At 41.4% G+C, this 18548-nt stretch overlaps 1 protein-coding gene across 1 annotated transcript in view; it reads right to left on the bottom strand.

Annotated features, from left to right (window-relative positions):
* Positions 1–18548, bottom strand: part of TMEM30A (transmembrane protein 30A) — a 44704-nt gene that overhangs the window by 10187 nt on the left and 15969 nt on the right. Inside the window, exons 2-3 of the mRNA XM_080665365.1 lie at positions 8142–8249; positions 2339–2446 (exon numbers count right to left, since the gene is read on the bottom strand). Coding sequence (XP_080521491.1) covers positions 2339–2446; positions 8142–8249 — 216 coding nt within the window. The remainder of the gene's footprint in view (positions 1–2338; positions 2447–8141; positions 8250–18548) is intronic.

The raw sequence follows: 18548 nt of genomic DNA, 5'->3' as shown, positions 1-18548 counted from the left end.
GCAAGAAGCATTGGTCCCTACTGAAGATCTCAAGGAGATATGGCAGTTAAATGGAGATTCTACCAAGCAGAGATTAGGTGTATATATGAGTTGTTCTGGGACTCTAAGGCCACATTAAGTTATTTCTCAAAACAATCTCACATCGATGCTTCTCTCTTTTCTTTTCTTTTTTTTAAAATATATTTTATTGATTTTTTACAGAGAGGAAGAGAGAGGGATAGAGAGTTAGAAACATCAATGACAGAGAAACATCAATCAGCTGCCTCCTGCACACCTCCTACTGGGGATGTGCCCGCAACCAAGGTACGTGCCCTTGACCGGAATTGAACCTGGGACCCTTCAGTCCGCAGGCCGACGCTCTATCCACTGAGCCAAACCGGTTTTGGAGCTTCTCTCTTTTCTCTCTCTCAAATCAATAAAAACATATTTTTTAAAAAAGATAAAGTATAAAACAATGAGCCTAAAGTGTAGGTTGATATCATATTATGAAGTCTTACACACAATGTTAAGTAACTTAGACTTCAATCTGCCTATTTTTGAAATGTTTAAGATTTTTTAAAATCACCTCGTCTTAAATTTACAGTTTGGCCCTGGTTGGTGGTTAGAGCATCAGACCATGGACCAAAGAGTCACGGGTTCAATTCCCTGGGCAAGGGCACGTACCTCAGTTGCAAATTCCCTCCCCGCCCCCAGTTGGGGTGTGTGCGGGAGGCAACCAGTTGGTGTGTCTCTCTAACATAGATGTTTCTCTCTTTCTGTCTCCCCTCTTCTCCCTCCCTTTCATTCTCTCTGAAGATCAATGGAAAAAATATCCTCGGGTGAGGATTGGAAAAAAAACAATTCACACATTTTGGTCCAGACCAGGGACCAATAAATGACAGCATGCAGGTAAAATCCAGCCTACCACCTGTTTTTGTAAATAAAGTTTATTGGAATACAGTTACACCCATTCATTTAAGTACTGTCCATAGCTGCTTCTATTCTACAATGGCAGAGGTGAGCAGCTGCTACAGAAACCATATAACCTACATAGCTGAAAGTATTTCTCATCTAGCCCTTTAAAATAAAACATTTCATCAATCCCTAGTCTAGTCTAAAATCTCTGCTTGCAGTTTGTAAAAAAATCAGTCTCAGCTTCTTTCACCCTCAGTGAAGTGAGTAGGTATCTAAATAAAATAATTATAAATCGACTACCACTTTGGGTCTCTGAACACACCCAATCTATGTTCCCAATCAACAAATTGAGAGAGGCCTAGGAAGTTGGTGTGTCTCAAAGAACATCACCTTCTCTGGATTTGAGTTCTAAAAATTGGATCCCACAGAGTAAATCCCATATAAGTTGTAAAATATTACAGCCCTAACTAGAATCTTTAAACAGACTTGCTATTTCTTAAGAACCCAAACATCAGGAACTAGCAATAAAACCAGTAAGGACTGCCTAGGGCAGCTATATGTTTACCAGAACCAATCTGAACACAATATGATCCTAAATTACATTCTAAGAGATTCACCGTTTCTAAGAGATCCTAGATTGCTCTGGGACTCTGATGGCTTGTTGGACTGGCAGCAATAACATAAATACTTGTACACCAACCACTACTATGAAAAGCTGAACAACAGTCAGAAGACTAAGATCCTCTAGTCTACCGATTCCCAAACCAGGCTGAGCATCAGAAAGGGAGCTTGTTAACAATACACATTTCAGAGATCCACCGTTGCAGAAACTAACTTATTAGACTTAGAATTCTGGAATCTATATTTTCAAAAAATTCCTCAGACAATTTTTCAGTAACCCACCCTTTGAACTTCACTACTCAGGCTTCCCACAAGTTAAAAAATGAAGAGCATACATGTTCAATTCTAAAACACAATCTCAGAAATTTAAAAAGGTAGCTTATTTACATATTCTTAGTGTGATAATAATGAATAAACCCAAACAACAAATTACATAGCCAGAATGCTAGACTCATCAAAATTCCATTACAAAGAGATTAATAAAGCAAAAATCCCCAGAACACTACTAGAAACAAGCAGGTAGTAATCTGTCTTCTGGCTGTGAGAAATCATTAATCTTTGTAAATTCCAGGGGGAAAATTTTTTAACTAAAAACCCTCACTAAACAAACTATAAATGGCAAGTAAAAGTTTAATATATCCTAGCATTATTAAAATTAACATTTCTGCTGCTCTGCCTGTGGTGTAGCCTTCTCTCTGTTCTACTGCTTCACTAATAAACTCGTTCACTTTAAATTCTTAAAAAAATTTTTAACATTTCTAACTAAACAATTAGCAGATTGTTTCATAGAAACCACATTTTCATATTTCATCATTTTACTTACAAGTAAAGCAGTAGGATCTCCATTTAGTTGACTATCATCTCGAGATTTCACATAACGACGGTGGTTTTGATAGAAATTAGACAGTCCATAATACATAAATACATTGCCCTAGAGGAACAGAAAAGGAAAATTTTTTTCATATAAAACTATTAAGTATAAAATTGTGTCATGCATACATAAAGGCTACATAATTTTGAACTGTACTAGTTTACTAGAATTTATGAAAACTTAAAAAATACGTACTGGGGTGAACTCTACCAGTACTTGGCAATCTAAAACAACACAAATTGTAAGTAAGGTTAAAGAAAGTATGTTGCAAAAATCCAAGGGTAAACTTTGAAAATATCCTTAAAGACTTCAAAGAAGTGCTATTTAGATTTAAAAGAGCACACACACACCTATTCTGATCTACTTTCAACTTAAAATTTTCTCTAATTCAGATTGGTCTTTACCCAATGAGCATTTATCACACAAGTAATTCTGAACTTGAGCTGAGTCATAATAAATTTCTTCACAGAATACTACATAATAGTAGTAATTATTAAATTAATAATTAGTAAAGTATCTAAAATAATGCGTCACTTTGTAATAATCAAGAAAAATACTGGGAGAAACCAAGATGGCGGCATAGGTAAGCACCTAAACTGCTGCCTCACACAACAATTTCAAAACTACAACTAAAAGACAGAACGGACACCATCCAGAACCACAGGAAAGCTGGCTGAGTGAAAATTCTACAACTAGAAGGAAAGAGAAAAGCTCACAGAGAATTGGAGGTATGGCAAAGGGTCTTTGTGCGCGCAGAGAGGAAGGGTGGCTGAGAGCCTGGCTGACTTTCTCTGGCGGAAGGGGGAAGGAAGCCCCCGACCGCACTGAACCCCAGTTCTGACTGCACTGAACCCCAGTTCCGGGCGAACCCCTGGGGACCCACGCTCTTACGGGGGGAGTCTGGACTTTCGGGCGGAGACTCGGGAGCCAGGGAAAGCGGAGGACTGAAAGCGCGTGCGCACACACCAGTGCGCATAAAGGCTGCGGAGGTTGCCACAGGCTTTCCCTAGTGGAAGGGAGTCGGAGGTTCCTGACTCCACTGGGCCCCAGTTCTGACTGCACTGAACCCCGGTTCCAGGCGAGCCCCTGGGGACCCACGCTCTTGTGGGGGGAGTCTGGACTTTCGGGCAGAGACTCGGGAGCCAGGGAAGGTGGAGGTCTGAAGGCGCGCACGTGTGCGCAAGGGTAAGGCTGACAGGAAGCCAAGACTGAGACTCCACCCCATCCAAGCTGAGCACAGAGGCTATTGCAATTTGGCAAGTCTAACCCTATAAGGCTGTCTCCAGCACTGAACTTCTCCCAGCATAGACACAGCTGATCCTTACAGCCAACTGGCCTGGAGGTCAATTCTTCCCAGTGATACCAACAACAATCAAGACTTAATTACAACAAGGCTGTACACACAGTCCACAAAGGGGTGCACCAAGAGTGTCCACCTCAGGTTAACTGGGGAGGCAGACCCACTGGGCCATATTGGAAACCTTGGACACAAATCTACCTTACCAACTCAGGGAAGCAGTGAAAATGCGACGTCAAAGAATCAGATCACAAACGAAAGAAATGGAGGAAAACAAACGACTGGATATAGAATTCAAAACCACGGTTATAAGGCTTTTTAAGAATATCCTAGAAAAGGCCGATAAATATAACGAGACCCTCGAAGATATGAAAAAGGACCAACTAGAAATTAAACATACACTGACTGAAATAAAAAATATTATACAGAGACCCAAAAACAGACAAGAGGAACACAAAAATCAAGTCAAAGAATTGAAACACAAAGAAGCAAAAAACACTCAACCGAAAAAGCAAAAAGCAAAAAAAAAATCCAAAAAGTTGAAGATAGTGTAAGAAGACTCTGGGACAACTTCAAGCGTACCAACATCAGAATTATGGGGGTGCCAGAAGAAGAGAGAGAGCAAGATACTGAAAACCTATTTGAAGAAATAATGACCGAAAACTTCCCCCACCTGGTGAAAGAAATAGACTTACAAGTCCAGGAAGCGCACAGAACCCCAAACAAAAGGAATCCAAAGAGGACCACACCAAGACACATTATAATTAAAATACCAAGAGCAAAAGACAAAGAGAGAATATTAAAAGCAGCAAGAGAAAAACAGTTAATTACCTACAAGGGAGCACCCATACGACTGTCAGCTGATTTCTCAACAGAAACTATGCAGGCCAGACGGGAGTGGCAAGAAATTTTCAATGTGATGAATAGCAAGAACCTACAACCAAGATTACTCTACCCAGCAAAGCTATCATTCAGAATTGCAGGGCAGATAAAGAGCTTCACAGATAAGAAAAAGCTAAAGGCCCTAACTGGTTTGGCTCAGTGGATAGAGCGTCGGCCTGCGGACTGAAGGGTCCCAGGTTCGATTCCGGTCAAGGGCATGTGCCTGGGTTGCGGGCACATCCCCAGTGGGGGGCGTGCAGGAGGCAGCTGATCGATGTCTCTCTCTCATCTATGTTTCTGACTTTCTATCCCTCTCTCTTCCTCTCTGTAAAAAATCAATAAAATATATTTAAAAAAAAAAAAAGAAAAAGCTAAAGGAGTTCATCACCACCAAACCAGTATTATATGAAATGCTGAAAGGTATTCTTAAAGAAGAGGAAGAAGAAAAAAGTAAAGAGAAAAATTATGAACAACAAATACATATCTATCAACAAGTGAACCTAAAAATCAAGTGAATTAAAAACCTGAGGGACAGAATAATCTGGTGAATATAATAGAATCAGGGGCATAGAAAGGGAGTGGACTGATAATTCTCAGGGGGAAAGGGGTATGGGGGGGGTTCATGAAGTGACTGGACAAAAATCATACTATGGATGAGGACAGTGGGGGGGAGGTAAGGGCAGAAGGTGGGGTGGGAACTGGGTGGAGGGGAGCTATGGGGGGAAAAAGGAGAAATAATTGTAATAATCTGAATAAAGATTTATTTTAAAAAAAAAAACTCACCAAAAAAAAGAAAAAAAAAGAAAAAAAAAGAAAAATACTGTAATGTATTCAATGGAGCCACCTTGGAACTTGAGTAAGAACAGTAACCTACATACACTACCATTATTCACAAGATGCCATCTTGAATGTAAGGTTTTTAGAGGTAGCAAAAACATGAAGCGATTTTCTACTTTCTGGTTGCTACCTCTATCATCTCTTATCCTCAATTAAGAGAAGTTAAAGAAAAAGAGGGATAATAGTGACAGAAGGAAAACTGACTTTGGGTGGTGAACACACAATACAATATACAGACGATGTATTATAGAATTGTACACTTGAAACCTATATATTGGGGTGACATTTACTAACCAATGTCACCCCAATAAATTCAATAAAAATTTTAAAAATTAAAACTAAATAAAAGGAATTAAAGGATGAAAAGAATCCAGGAAAAAGAGAAATTCAATAACATTTCAAATATGCTTTATTTGATTTGCTATTTTCATATACATAATCATTTATTTAGAGCTTGATTTTCAAATGTCAAATGTTTGCAAATGCTTTTATTCTATATAAAGAAAATGTTTACATGAAAACTACTTACTTTATTTTTGGTTATGAAAATTATATCACAGCCCTGGCTGGTTTGGCTCAATGGTTAGAGGTTCGATTGCCAGTCAAGGGCATATAACTCAGTTGAGGGTTTGCTCCCCATCCCAGGTGGGGGGTGTGTGCAGGAGACAACCAGTCGATGTGTCTCTCTCACATGTCTCTCTCTCTCTCTCTCTCTCTCTCTCTCTCTCTCTCTCTCTCTCTCTCTTTCTCTATCTCCCCCTCCCTCCCTCTCTTCTCCTGCATATCTTTCAATCTCTCTAGAAAAGAAAAAAATCAATAGTAAAAATATTCTCCAAAGAGGATTTAAAAATATATATATTTATATCACAGAAACAAAGGAAACACTTTAAAAAAAAGTATCATCTCAATTAAGAAGTACAGTAAATTCAACTTACAAACTGAAAAAGAAATCATTTTAAATGAATACTGAGACAAAATAACTTAAAGTTCTCTGAAAAGGCTTTAGTGAAATTCAAATGGTTGCCTTGCAAAAGAACACAGAGCCCACAAAAAGAATGAATCTGAAGATGATCACCTTTGCAGAAGAAATGGTCTAAAATAACTGTTTCTAATGTAGATTGTAGCTTCTAAATCATTACAAGTCTCTTTCAATGCTTTAATTCTGTCTATTCTGACAAAAAGGACTTAATGCATCTTTATAATTTGTCCATCACATTGAAAAATAGTAGAATTTCTATGGTGTTTTCAATTTATTTGTTATTTCAGCTTTTGACGCTGAAACAAAGTAAAATAATCTGTCTTCTCCCAAATTCATTTTCTTGTTTTTATAAAAAGGCAACATTATTTTCCTTTATTTTAGTGTAAGAGCATCTACAACCACTAGATGGCAATCATCTACCAGGGACTACAAAAGTCATCACTACCTTTCAGAAAACTCAAGTGTAGAAAAATCTAAAAAGTTGGCATGTATTAAAGCAGTTTTGCTCCCTAAAAAATAAAAGAACAATTTTTAAGTTCAATTTTCAGGTAAAGAAGAGCACAAACTGGAAGAGTTTTAAGGGCAACAACTGTTGGGTGAAAGGTGTAAGAAAGCGGTTCAATTTTTTAATGACTGGTTTGGCAGTTCAGTGCATATGGCTGGCTATCAGTCCAGATGTAGGGATTATGTATTTTTGCAGCAGGCCGGCAAGGGAGCAGTTAGGGATGATCAGGCAGGCAGGCAGAGGTGATTATGGGCAATCGGGCAGGCAGGCAGAGGCAATTAGGGGCGATCAGGCAGGCAGGCAGAAAGGTTAGGGGCGATCAGGCAGGCAGGTGATAGATTAGGAGCCAGTGGTCCCAGATTGCAAGAGGATGTCTGACTGCTGGTTAGGTGGGATCGGGCCTAAACCGGCAGTTAGACATCCCCCAAGGGGTCTCTGATTAGAGAGGGTGCAGGCTGGGCTGAGGAAAACAGCCCCCCCCCCCCGTGCACGAATTTCGTGCACCAGCCCTCTAGTCAAGATATAAAAGGTCAATAGTTTCACTAAGTGTTTGTATCTATAGTAATGGTTCATATCTGATAGAAAAATAATACCGTAAAATAATGGGTGAATTAGTATTTATTTTCTTTCTTTCTTTCTTTCTTTTTTTTTGGTTAATCCTTGCCCGAGGATATTTTTCCGTTAATTTTTAGGGAGAGTGGAAGAGAGAGGGAAAGACAGAGAGAAACATTGATGTGAGAGAAACACATCGATTGGTTGCCTCCGACCAGGGCCAGGGCCCGAGGAGCCTGCAACCAAGGTACGTGCCCTTGACCAGGATTGAACCCAGGACCCTTTGGTCCACAGGCTGACACTCTATCCACTGAGCCAAATCAGCTAGGGCAGTATTTATTTTCTAAAAACTTGTTTTAATATTAGAAGTGGGCAAAATAATTTGAACAATAATTTTAAAAATACAAGTGTAGATATAAACTGTGATCAAAATTGATTTGTACAATAAAATTTTCCTGTAATATAAAATACGATGTTTTAAATTTAGATTACAGGGTGCTAACTAAAATAAACTACCTAAATACATGTCTTCACCAGACAGCATAATTCAATAGCAAAAAAAAGCTTAGCATAAGAGCATCTACAACCAATTAACTAAAGTGACTTCTCCAAACACACACAAAAAAATTTTGTAAAAAAGTTAACATAATATCAACACTTTTTAAAGCATGGCTTCTTAAACACATTACTTGGGAATACAGACCTCAAATGACTGTTCCAGTGTGAAGTTAATTGTACAAATACAAGGTGTCACATTCCGGGACAAACATTTATTGCAGGGACTGGAAGGGTCTATTCCGGTATAATCAATCTGCAAAAGAGAAAACAGAACTAAGTACTTCCTTGGAAAAAGTGGATTCATTCTAAAATAACTTGCTCTTAGAGAGGAAAGTGAGTCCAATGAAGCAACCTACAGCTCAGGAAAAAAGCTTTTTAAGGTTATCTGTTTATTTTATTTTACCAATGTGAGTGAAAACTGGACTCATATGTTATTCTAGTAGCTCACCTTTCCAAGTAAATTCCTCTCTATATACTTATCAAAAGAAATTCACTTATGCATCAAAATCCTATATAATAAAAGAGTAATATGCAAATTGACTGTACCTCTGCTACACCCACAAGGCACCCACACAAGCCAGTCAGTAGCAAGTATGCAAATTAACCCAACCAAGATGGCTGCGGCCATGGAGAGAGCAGGAGGCTTGAGTTGCCCCCGGCGATGGAGGAAGCCAAGCTTTCTGCCCGCTCTGGCCTGCCTTGGCCTCCGCTCAAGGCTACAAAGTTTCAATTATAGAAGATAAATAAATTCCAACAAAAATGGCTGCTGCCACGGAGTGAGCAGGAGGCTTGGCTCCGTTCAAGGCTACGAAGTTTCAATTATAGAAGATAAATAAATCCCAGATACCAGGGACTCCACTTGGGTCGCCGGGGGGCCTGGCCAGCCTGCAAACCACCACAGGCCCCTCACCCAGGCCGCCCCACGCCCCAAGGGAACTCCCACCCTGATGCAGGACACCCTTCAGGGCAAACCAGAGGGCCCCCACCCGTGCAGAAGGCCTCTATCCTATCTAATAAAAGAGTGATATGCAAATTGACCATCACTCCAACACACAAGATGGCTGCCCCCATGTGGTCAAAGATCCTGCCCCCATGTGGACACAAGATGGCTGCCACAAGATGGCCAGCAGGGGAGGGCATTTGGGAGGGACCAGGCCTGCAAGGGAGGACAGTTATGGGTGATCAGGCCAGCAGGGGAGGGCAGTTGGGAGGGACCAGGCCTGCAAGGGAGGGCAGTTGGGGGCAATCAAGCCTGCAGGGGAGAGCAGTTAGGGTTGACCAGGCCAGCAGAGGAGGGAAGTTGGGGGCGACCCAGCCTGCAGGGAAGGGCAGTTGGGGGGGACACAGGCCTGCAGGGGAGAGCAGTTGGGGGGGACCAGGCCTGCAAGGGAGGACAGTTGGGGCAATCAAGCCTGCAGGGGAGGGCAGTTAGGGGTGCCCAGGCCTGCAGGGGAGGGCAGTTAGGGGCAAACAGGCTGGCAGGGGAGCAGTTAGGCATCAATCAGGCTGGCAGGGGAGTGCTTAGGGGGTGATCAGGCTGGCAGGCAGAAGCGGTTAGGGGCAATCAGGAAGGCATGTGGGCGAGCAGTTGGGAGCCAGCAGTCCTGGATTGTGAGAGGGATGTCCGACTGCCGTTTAGGCCCGATCCTGGTAGGATTGGGCCTAAACAGGCAGTCGGACATCCCTCGAGGGGTCCCAGATTGGAGAGGGTGCAGGCTGGGCTGAGGGACACCCCCCCCCCATGCATGAATTTCGTGCACTGGGCCTCTAGTCATAAATATAAAATTCAAACTGCAGGATGTAGAAAGATTTAAAGAGCTATAACAAAAAGATTTAAAGAACTGTGAACAAAAAAAGGAGCTATAAAGTAACCCTAATAAGCTCAGGGAGCCACATGGCAGGCCTGACAAGCTCAGTGAACAAAAGTAACCACAAAGGATGGTCTAATCATAAATTCCTCACAGAGCAGGCCATGGCAGGTAGTCACACCCCAGGCCTATAGCTTCCTTAGCAGAGGTAAATCTTTAACTGAACTCTGTCCATCGTTCTTATGCATCTAGGAGGCCAGAGTAATTTTCTTTTCCAGACCCCTCGAAGACATAACGTAGGCACCAGAGCACAGGAGGACAGAATCCCTCATGTTAATCTTGTTCCTTATATACCATCCCTATGTACTATAAATGTAAATTATTAACAATCCTGTACTGACCAGTGTACAAGAAATAAGTGTTTCTCCATTTTGCCCATTGTTCAATGCTAGAGATTTCCCTGCTTTGCCTTCTCCCACCTCCTTAATTTACCAACAATGGATTTCATGTGATCCTCCTTACATTTTCTTTGATTCTAAATACAGAAAAGGAATTACAAACCTACTATTCTCCTGAGCATTTTCTCTATCAGTTGAGATTTTGCTTCTGGGCATGTCCTCAAAATTTGGCTCAAATAAACTCTTTTAAGACTTTTCTGTAGGCTGGATGTTCTTTTGTGGACATAATTTAAAACCAGACTAATACAGAGATTTGTAAATCAGCTATTGCTCTTAAATCTTCTAATCTTAAATACTTTTCAGTTACCTCAGCTTTCCATGGAACATTTTCAAATTAAAAAAAAAAAAGTATTAGGTTTCTCAAGGGCCACCATTTTTTAAAAGCCTGGTGTTGTCTAATAAAGCATTTGTCCTAGCCGGTTTGGTTCAGTGGATAGAGCATCAACCCGCGGAGGAGGATGGAGGTTGAAGGGTCCAGGGATGGATTCCGGTCAAGGGTACATTCCCGGGGTTGTGGGTTTGATCCCCAGTAGGGGGCGTGCAGGAGGCAGCTAATCAACGATTCTCTCTCATCATTGATATTCCTCTCCTCCTTTCCTCTCTGAAATCAATAAAAATACATTAAAAAAAAAAAAAAAAAAGAATCTGTCTTGTCTTTGTCCTGGATTCCAGGCAGGGAGTTTCTAAAAACCCTTGGAATTTCCTGTGATACCAGTGTATTTGTTTTTGATAAATCCCTTGATTCAAGCTCAAATTTATGCTAATAAAATGGTTCAGGATCAGGCTCAGGCTCAGGGCTGGTGACCAGAAGACTAGATGTGATTAGGGACTTTGGCACAGAACCCCTCATTGTCTGAGGAAAGGCTGGAAATTTAGTTCAATCCTGTGGCCAATGCTTAATCAATCATGCCTATGTCATAAAATTTCAATAAAAACTCTAGACACGAAAGCACAGGGGAGCTTCCTAGTTGGTTAGTTCACTGATATGCCAGGAGAGTGATGTGACCTGCTTCTACAGGGAGAGGGCAAGAGGCTTTGCATTCAGGGCCCTTCAAGTCCTTGCCTCATGCATCTCTTCATTTAGCTGATCCCAATTTATCCTATCTAATAAAAGAGCATTATGCAAACTAACCATCACTCTGCTACACTCACAAAGCCACGCCCACCAGCCAATCAGGAGCGAGTATGCAAATTAACCCAACCAAGATGGCTGCGGCCACAGAGAGAGCAGGAGGGAGGCTTGGGTTTCCTCGGCAATGGAGGAAACCAAGCTTTCCGCACACCCTGGCCAGCCCAGGCCTCCACTCCAGGCTACAAAGTTTCAATTATAGAAAATAAATAAATCCCAACAAAAATGGCAGCAGCCACTGAGCTGGAGAGAGCAGGAGGCTAGGGTTGCCCCCGGTGATGGAGGAAGCCAAGCTTTCCGCACACCTGGCCTGCCTTGGCTTCCGCTTAAGGCTACAAAGTTTCAATTATAGAAGATACATAAATCCCAACATAAATGGCTGCTGCCATGGAGCGAGCAGAAGGCTTGGCTCCACTCCAGGCTACAAAGTTTCAATTGTAGAAGATATATAAATCCCAGATACCAGGGCCTCCGCTTGAGTCGCCGGGGGGCGTGGCTGGCCTGCAAATCACCACAGGCCCTTGCCCAGGCCGCCTCACGCCCCAAGGGAACCCCCACCTGATCAGGGACACCCTTCAGGGCAAACCAGCTGGCCCCCACCGTGCACCAGGCCTCTATCCTATCTAATCCTATCTAATAAAAGAATAATAGGCAAACTGACCATCACTCCAACACACAAGATGGCTGCCCCCATGTGGTCAAAGATCCTGCCCCTATGTGGACACAATATGGCCACCACAAGATGGCCAGCAGGGGAAGGCAGTTGGGAGGGAACAGGCCTGCAGGGGAGGGCAGTTGGGGGCAATCAAGCCTGCAGGGGAGGGCAGTTAGGGGTGACCAGGCTGGCAGAGGAGGGGAGTTGGGGGTGACCAGGCCTGCAGGGAAGGGCAGTTGGGGGGGACCCAGGCCTGCAGGGGAGGGCAGTTAGGGGTGACCAGGCCTGCAGGGGTGGGCAGTTAGGGGGACTATGCCTACAGGGGAGGGCAGTTAGGGGCAAACAGGCTGGCAGGGGAGCAGTTAGGCATCAATCAAGCTGGCAGGGGAGTGGTTAGGGGGTGATCAGGCTGGCAGGCAGAAACAGTTAGGGGCAATCAGGAAGGCAGGCAGGCGTACAGTTGGGAGCCAGCAGTCCTAAATTGTGAGAGGGATGTCTGACTGCCGGTAGGATCGGGCCTAAACGGGCGGTCAGACATCCCTCGAGGGGTCCCAGATTGAAGAGGTGCAGGCTGGGCTGAGGGACACCGCACCCCCCCCCTGCACGAAATTTGTGCACCAGGCCTCTAGTATTGTTTATAATAAAACTGTAATCATAAGTATAGCATTTCCCTGAGTTCTCTGAATCATTCTAGCTAAGTATTAAACCTGAGAGGAGTCACAGGAAACACCCCATTTGACAGCCAGTTGGTCAGAAGTGTAGGTGGCCTAGAGACCTCTGAACTTGCAACTTTCATCTGAAGTGAGGGCAGTCTTGTGAGGGGGTGGGTGGGAAGCCCCTTATCTGTAAGCTACTTGGCTAGAAGTGTGGATAGCCTGAGGACCTGACTGCAGCTGGTGTATGAAGAGGTGGCAGTCTTATTGGGGACCATATCCTTATACCTGTGGAGTCTGACAATATTCAGGGTGATTAGTGTCAGAACTAAATTCCAGTACACCAGCTAGTATAAGACCTGGCCAGATAGCTAAAATGACAGCTCTTGTTTCCATTATCAGAATTTTTTAAGTAGATTTTATGTTTTTAGAGCAGTTTTAGGTTCACAGCAAAATTTAATGGAAAGTAGAGTTCTCATATACTTTCTGCACCCCCTCCCCCGCCACACACACACACACACACACACACACACACACACACCCCCTCCTAAGGAGCAATATCCCCCACCAGAGTGAAACATTTTTTACAATTAAGGACCTACACTGATACATCATAATAACTCAAAGGCCAAAGGTTACCTTAAAATTCACTCTTGATGTTCTACATTCTATGGATTTTGACAAATGTATAATGACAGGTATTATAGTATCATACATAATAGTTTTTACTGCCTTAAAAATCCCCTGTACTCTGTCTATTCATCCTGTTATCCTGAGGAGCAACCACTGATCTTTTTACTATTTCCATAGTTTTGCCTTTTTCAGAATGTCAGGTAGTTGGAATTATACAGTATGTAGCCTTTTCGAATTGGCCTTTCACTAAGTATATATATTTAAGGTTCCTCCATGTCTTTTCATGGTTTAATAGCATATTAATTTTTATCATTGAACATTATTCCATTTCCTGGATATACCAGATTATTTACCCATTCAACTACTGAAGAATACGGTAAAAATTAATAAACAGAAACATCATTGAAAATGGAGCCAGGAGAAGAGAGAACTCTCACTCATTACTGACCCCAACAGGAAGAGAAAAAGTGAGAAAGTAGCCATATGCAAGTCAGGGAAAACGGTCCTCACCAAAAAGTGAATCTGCCCACACTTTGATCTTGCACTTCCCAGCCTCCAAGACTGAGAAATAAATGCCTATTGAAGCCACCTAGTCTGTGATATATTTTTAAAGTAGCCCAAGCTAAGACAGATTTGGTATCAAAAAGTGGGGTGCTGCTGTGACAAATACCTAAAAAGACAGAAGTGTCTTTGGAACTGGGTAACGGGTAGAGACTAGAGGAGACATGAGATGATGTCAGAAATACAGATATTAAGGCTAATTCTGGTAAGACTTTAAAAAGAAATGAGAGAAAGCTTCCATCTTCTTATGGAATATATAAACAATCTTGAACAGAATACTCGTAGAAATATAGATGGTAAAGGCCATTTCAGATGGAAATGAGGAACATGTTATTGGACAATGGAAAAAAAGATGATCCTTGTTATAAAGTGGCAAAAAGAAAACATTGGCTATGTTCTAGCGTTCTGTGGAATTTGTAAGGAACAAAACTGAAAATTTATTTAGTAAGGAGACTTCTTCTCAGCAAAGTGTTGAAGGAATAGCTTGGTTTCTCCCGACTGCTTATAGTAAATTGCAAGAGCAAAGAAATGAACAGAGAAGGAATAATGGTAAGCAAAAAGAGACTAAAACTTAAAGATTTGGAAAATACCCAAGTATATCCATATTGCAAAAAAACAAGAAAGTTTGTTCTGTAGAGACTTCTCAGTGTGGCCAAACAACCATCTGATTTTAAAAAATAAATAGTGTGAGTGTGACATAATTAGCCATTCCAGCAGAATAGCAATAGCTGATACTAGGCTACAACCAAGGATCACTGACTCCAGGCCCAATGCTCTTTTACTAAACTGCTTTTTCCCAAGAATAGTGAGTCCCCTTTGCCTTCTAGAAGACTATCTTTATCAATGATAGCACATGAAATAACTACTATAAATGCAAAGTGTCAAACTGAATGGTAAAGAAGACAGTTCGTACTAGACAGTCCAATATATTCATACTAAGAAGAAAAGAGGATTTGAAATGAGCCATAAAAAAGAATTAAAAAAGAGGGGGCATATGAAGCAGCAAGAAGGTAGAGAGCACAGGTACCTTTAAGGACAATGAGCATAAATACTTTGGATTTGTGGAGCATTTTCATGAGACAAGGAAATGAAACCAGGCTAAGAAAATAAACTAGAGCCATACGACACTCAGTGTTTTACTAATGTTTACTGACTGTTTACTAAGGGCCAGATATTATAAGCACTTAATACATATCATCTCATTAAAAAATACAATAGTCCTTGCAAAGTTTGTTTTCACTTTCCTTATTTTAGAACTAGTGTCCCGGTGCACGGATTCATACACATTGAAAGAAAATTAATTAGAAGGTGGCCAGCGGGGCAGAACTGGGCGAGATGGGCCAGACACTCCCTGGATCCAACCTCCCATGGTCCCTGCTTGGCCGGCCGCACCTGGGGTGGCGCTGTGGCTTGAAGGGTGTCAGCAGAGTGAGCGGGGTCCCTCCAGCAGGTGGGGTCCCTTGGACTGGCCTGTGGGGATTGGGCCAAAACCGGCTCTCCGACATCCCCAGAAAGGTTCCTGGATTGCAAGAGGGCAGTTCTCGGGTTCTCCTGCGTTGAGCGCCTGCCCCCTGGTGGTCATTGCGCATCATAGCTACCGGTCAGATGGGCATTTAGCCTTTTATATGCATAGGTAGGAAACTGCCACTTAGGAAGGTGTAGCAATTTTCCCAAGATAATCTAGCTAATAATTAGGAGCAAGTATTTGAACCCAGCTCTGCCTTTCTCAAAAATCTATACTCCTGCCCCCATATTATGCTCTCTCACACAATGGACATATAACATACTTTCTAATGTACAAACTCAAGACCTTCAGATTGTAAAAATGAAGAAAAATCATTGAGATATAATTAAGATTTGTTTTTGTTGTTATGAACCTGCCCAGCATCGCAACTCTCTCCCAAGTATTGTGGAATTCTCCATTTTGAGAATTTTGTAGGGAGACAGGACTCAATCTCCCACCACAGAAGCCAAAGGGGTAAATGAGTCCTCCTTCTCCCTAACCCCAATCAGCCAGTACCAAAGCATAAAATCTGGAGCAATTCAATTGAGTCTAGATGACTGAGTCTCCATATAAATCACTAAATCTTGGGAGACAGACCAGAGTGGGTGTGATTAGATTAGTGGCCACAGCAGTAGCAGAGAGAACTCAGCAGCAGCTATAGCTTTAAATCACTGTTTCTGCTTCCAAATTTCCTTTTCTGTCTCCAAACATGCTTCTCTCAACTTCCTATCCATTTTATGTGTGACCTACCCAATCTCCCTCTAAAAAATTCCTTTCCTGTATAAGCTATCCAGAGTTGGTTACTGCTTCTGACAACAAAGTCTCTGAAAACTCAGTCACCCTGAGTGTTAAAAATGCCCTGCAGGAAATAAAGAAGCTGGATAGATTTCTAAGGAGGCTAACATAACCAAATATTTGTGTAAGAACAGATTTAAAGAGTCTAGGAAATGGAACTTTCATTTCTTCCTTAATGCCCCATCATGAAGTAATCATTCCTTAACTTAATACTGTAGAGGAGGAGGAAATTTTACCCCCCTAAGTTCTTCTGGCTAGTCTAATAATTAAATAAACATGAGATAGATTAAAAAGAGACAATAACCAAATTTAATACATACCTACACATGTGAACCCCACATAACTTGAGAGGTTCCAGGAAAGAGAGGGAAATGAGGTGCATATGACATTCTGAGCTAAGGATCACCTAGGGGCTTCAGAGGGAAAGAAGGTCACTGTAGGACAATAAGAACAGAAGATGTTCAGTAATTAGAAGTTTGCCCTGCCATATAGCTAGGTCATAAAGTTATTTCTGGTTTTAACTCTTATTATGGACAAGACCCTAATTTAAAGTCCTTAAGGGAGAGGTAAAAGTTTCTCATGAGCCTGCAGGGTCTTGATTGAGATAATTCACATTCCAAAGAGGCAGGTTTGGTAACTTTGAGCCACTATAAACTAAAACAGGGTGGCTTTTTAGCCCAGGGGACATACAGCTATCGAGAGGGCCATTCCAACCCTATTCTAGAATTCTTAGTAAAGGCAGCATTGAAAGCTTCAAGAGATAGCTCCTTAGCTCGGACACTGAGGTACAGCAACACTAGTAGCAACAAGGAAATTCATTCAATTGACATTAGGTACGGCAGACATCAGCTAGGGGATAGGATGGGCATGGCATTACCCCTGTTCTAGGTGACTAGAGCAGATTCTTCAGTTTTATGAGTCATATCAGTGCCAATGGTGTGATACCACAGCAGCAAGCAAAAAAAAGAAGTCTGTAGAGGCTGAGCAATTGTCCACATTCTTGCTTCAGAGGAAGTAATGCAAGTTACATTGCTTCCTACCCATGGCTCAAAAATAAGGGATAGCACTAAGTTTTCCACAGAGGTTACTGTAATTGTAAAACAAGTCATTTGTATAACTCAGGCCCTCATAGGAAAGAAGGTGAATATGGATTATGAGAGTCAGAGGAAATGTATGTAAGAGGGGCACAATGAGACAGCACAACATTTTAAAAAGTATTTTAAATGCTTCCTTTTTATTAAATAGGTAATACATCAATGTAAAAAACTTCTCCTCAAAAATACTCATCAGATAAAGGGGGTGGAGGAAATAAACATCCATATTTAAATTATTTAGACCCTCTTAAAACTTAGCAGTTGAATGAATTTTTTAAAACTGAGTCACTCTGGGTTATTTTATTTTTGAAAATTAGTTTGAAAAAATCAACACTAAATTCTAAATTTACAGGTACAAAACAAATGTAATCCTTTATCATCTAGTAAAATTCTATGGGTCATATGAAATCTGTTGTATGCTTATGTAAGTTAGAGACTGTGAATGGGAAGCATAGACAAGGTTTTTACTCCTAATTCTATGGTAAGCCTCAATTTTACAATTATAAATGTAAATTATCTTTGAAGAATGAACAGCAATAGCAAAGCTTACAATGTCTACTCCATGCTAGAACTGTTCTTAATGGGTTACATAAAGGAAATTGAGATTCAGAGGTTAAAGGACCCAAAAACCAAACACCTAGTATATGACTATATCCATTTCCTAGAGTTTCCTTAACAAATGACCACAGACTGGATGTCTTAGAACAAGAGAAATTTATTATCTCATGGTTGGATGCTAAAAGTCTGAATTCAAAGTGTCAGCATGGCTACACTCCCTCTGTGGCTCTTGGCAGAATCCTTCCTTGCCTCTTCCTAGCTTCCTTGGCATTCCTTGGCTTGCAGCTGCACTGCTCCACCTCTGCCTTTGTCATTACATGATGTCTGTCTTCACATCATCTTCCCTCTATGAGTGTCAGTATCATCTTATAAAAACACCAGTCATATTGGTTAGGAGCCCACACAAATTACCTTAACTTAACTTGACTACATCTGCAATGACTCTACTGCCAAATAAAATCACTTTCACAGGAACTAGAAATTAGGATTTCAACATATCTTTTGGGGGAGGGAGAGAGATACAATTCAATACATCACATGATAGAATCGTATCCTGTCCAGCTCCAAAGTTGCTGTTCTTTCCATCAGACTGCACTCTTGCTTCCCATAATTTTTAATATTATATTATATTAACATTATACAATAATTTAGGAATATGGAAGTCAATTTAAAAAACAATATATTTTAAAATAAAATTGGCACCA

Source organism: Plecotus auritus (genome assembly GCF_963455305.1).
Source record: "Plecotus auritus genome assembly, chromosome: 4".
Taxonomy (NCBI): domain Eukaryota; kingdom Metazoa; phylum Chordata; class Mammalia; order Chiroptera; family Vespertilionidae; genus Plecotus; species Plecotus auritus.
Note: the sequence above shows the minus strand (reverse complement) of the source record. Positions and strands in the feature narration are given on the sequence as shown.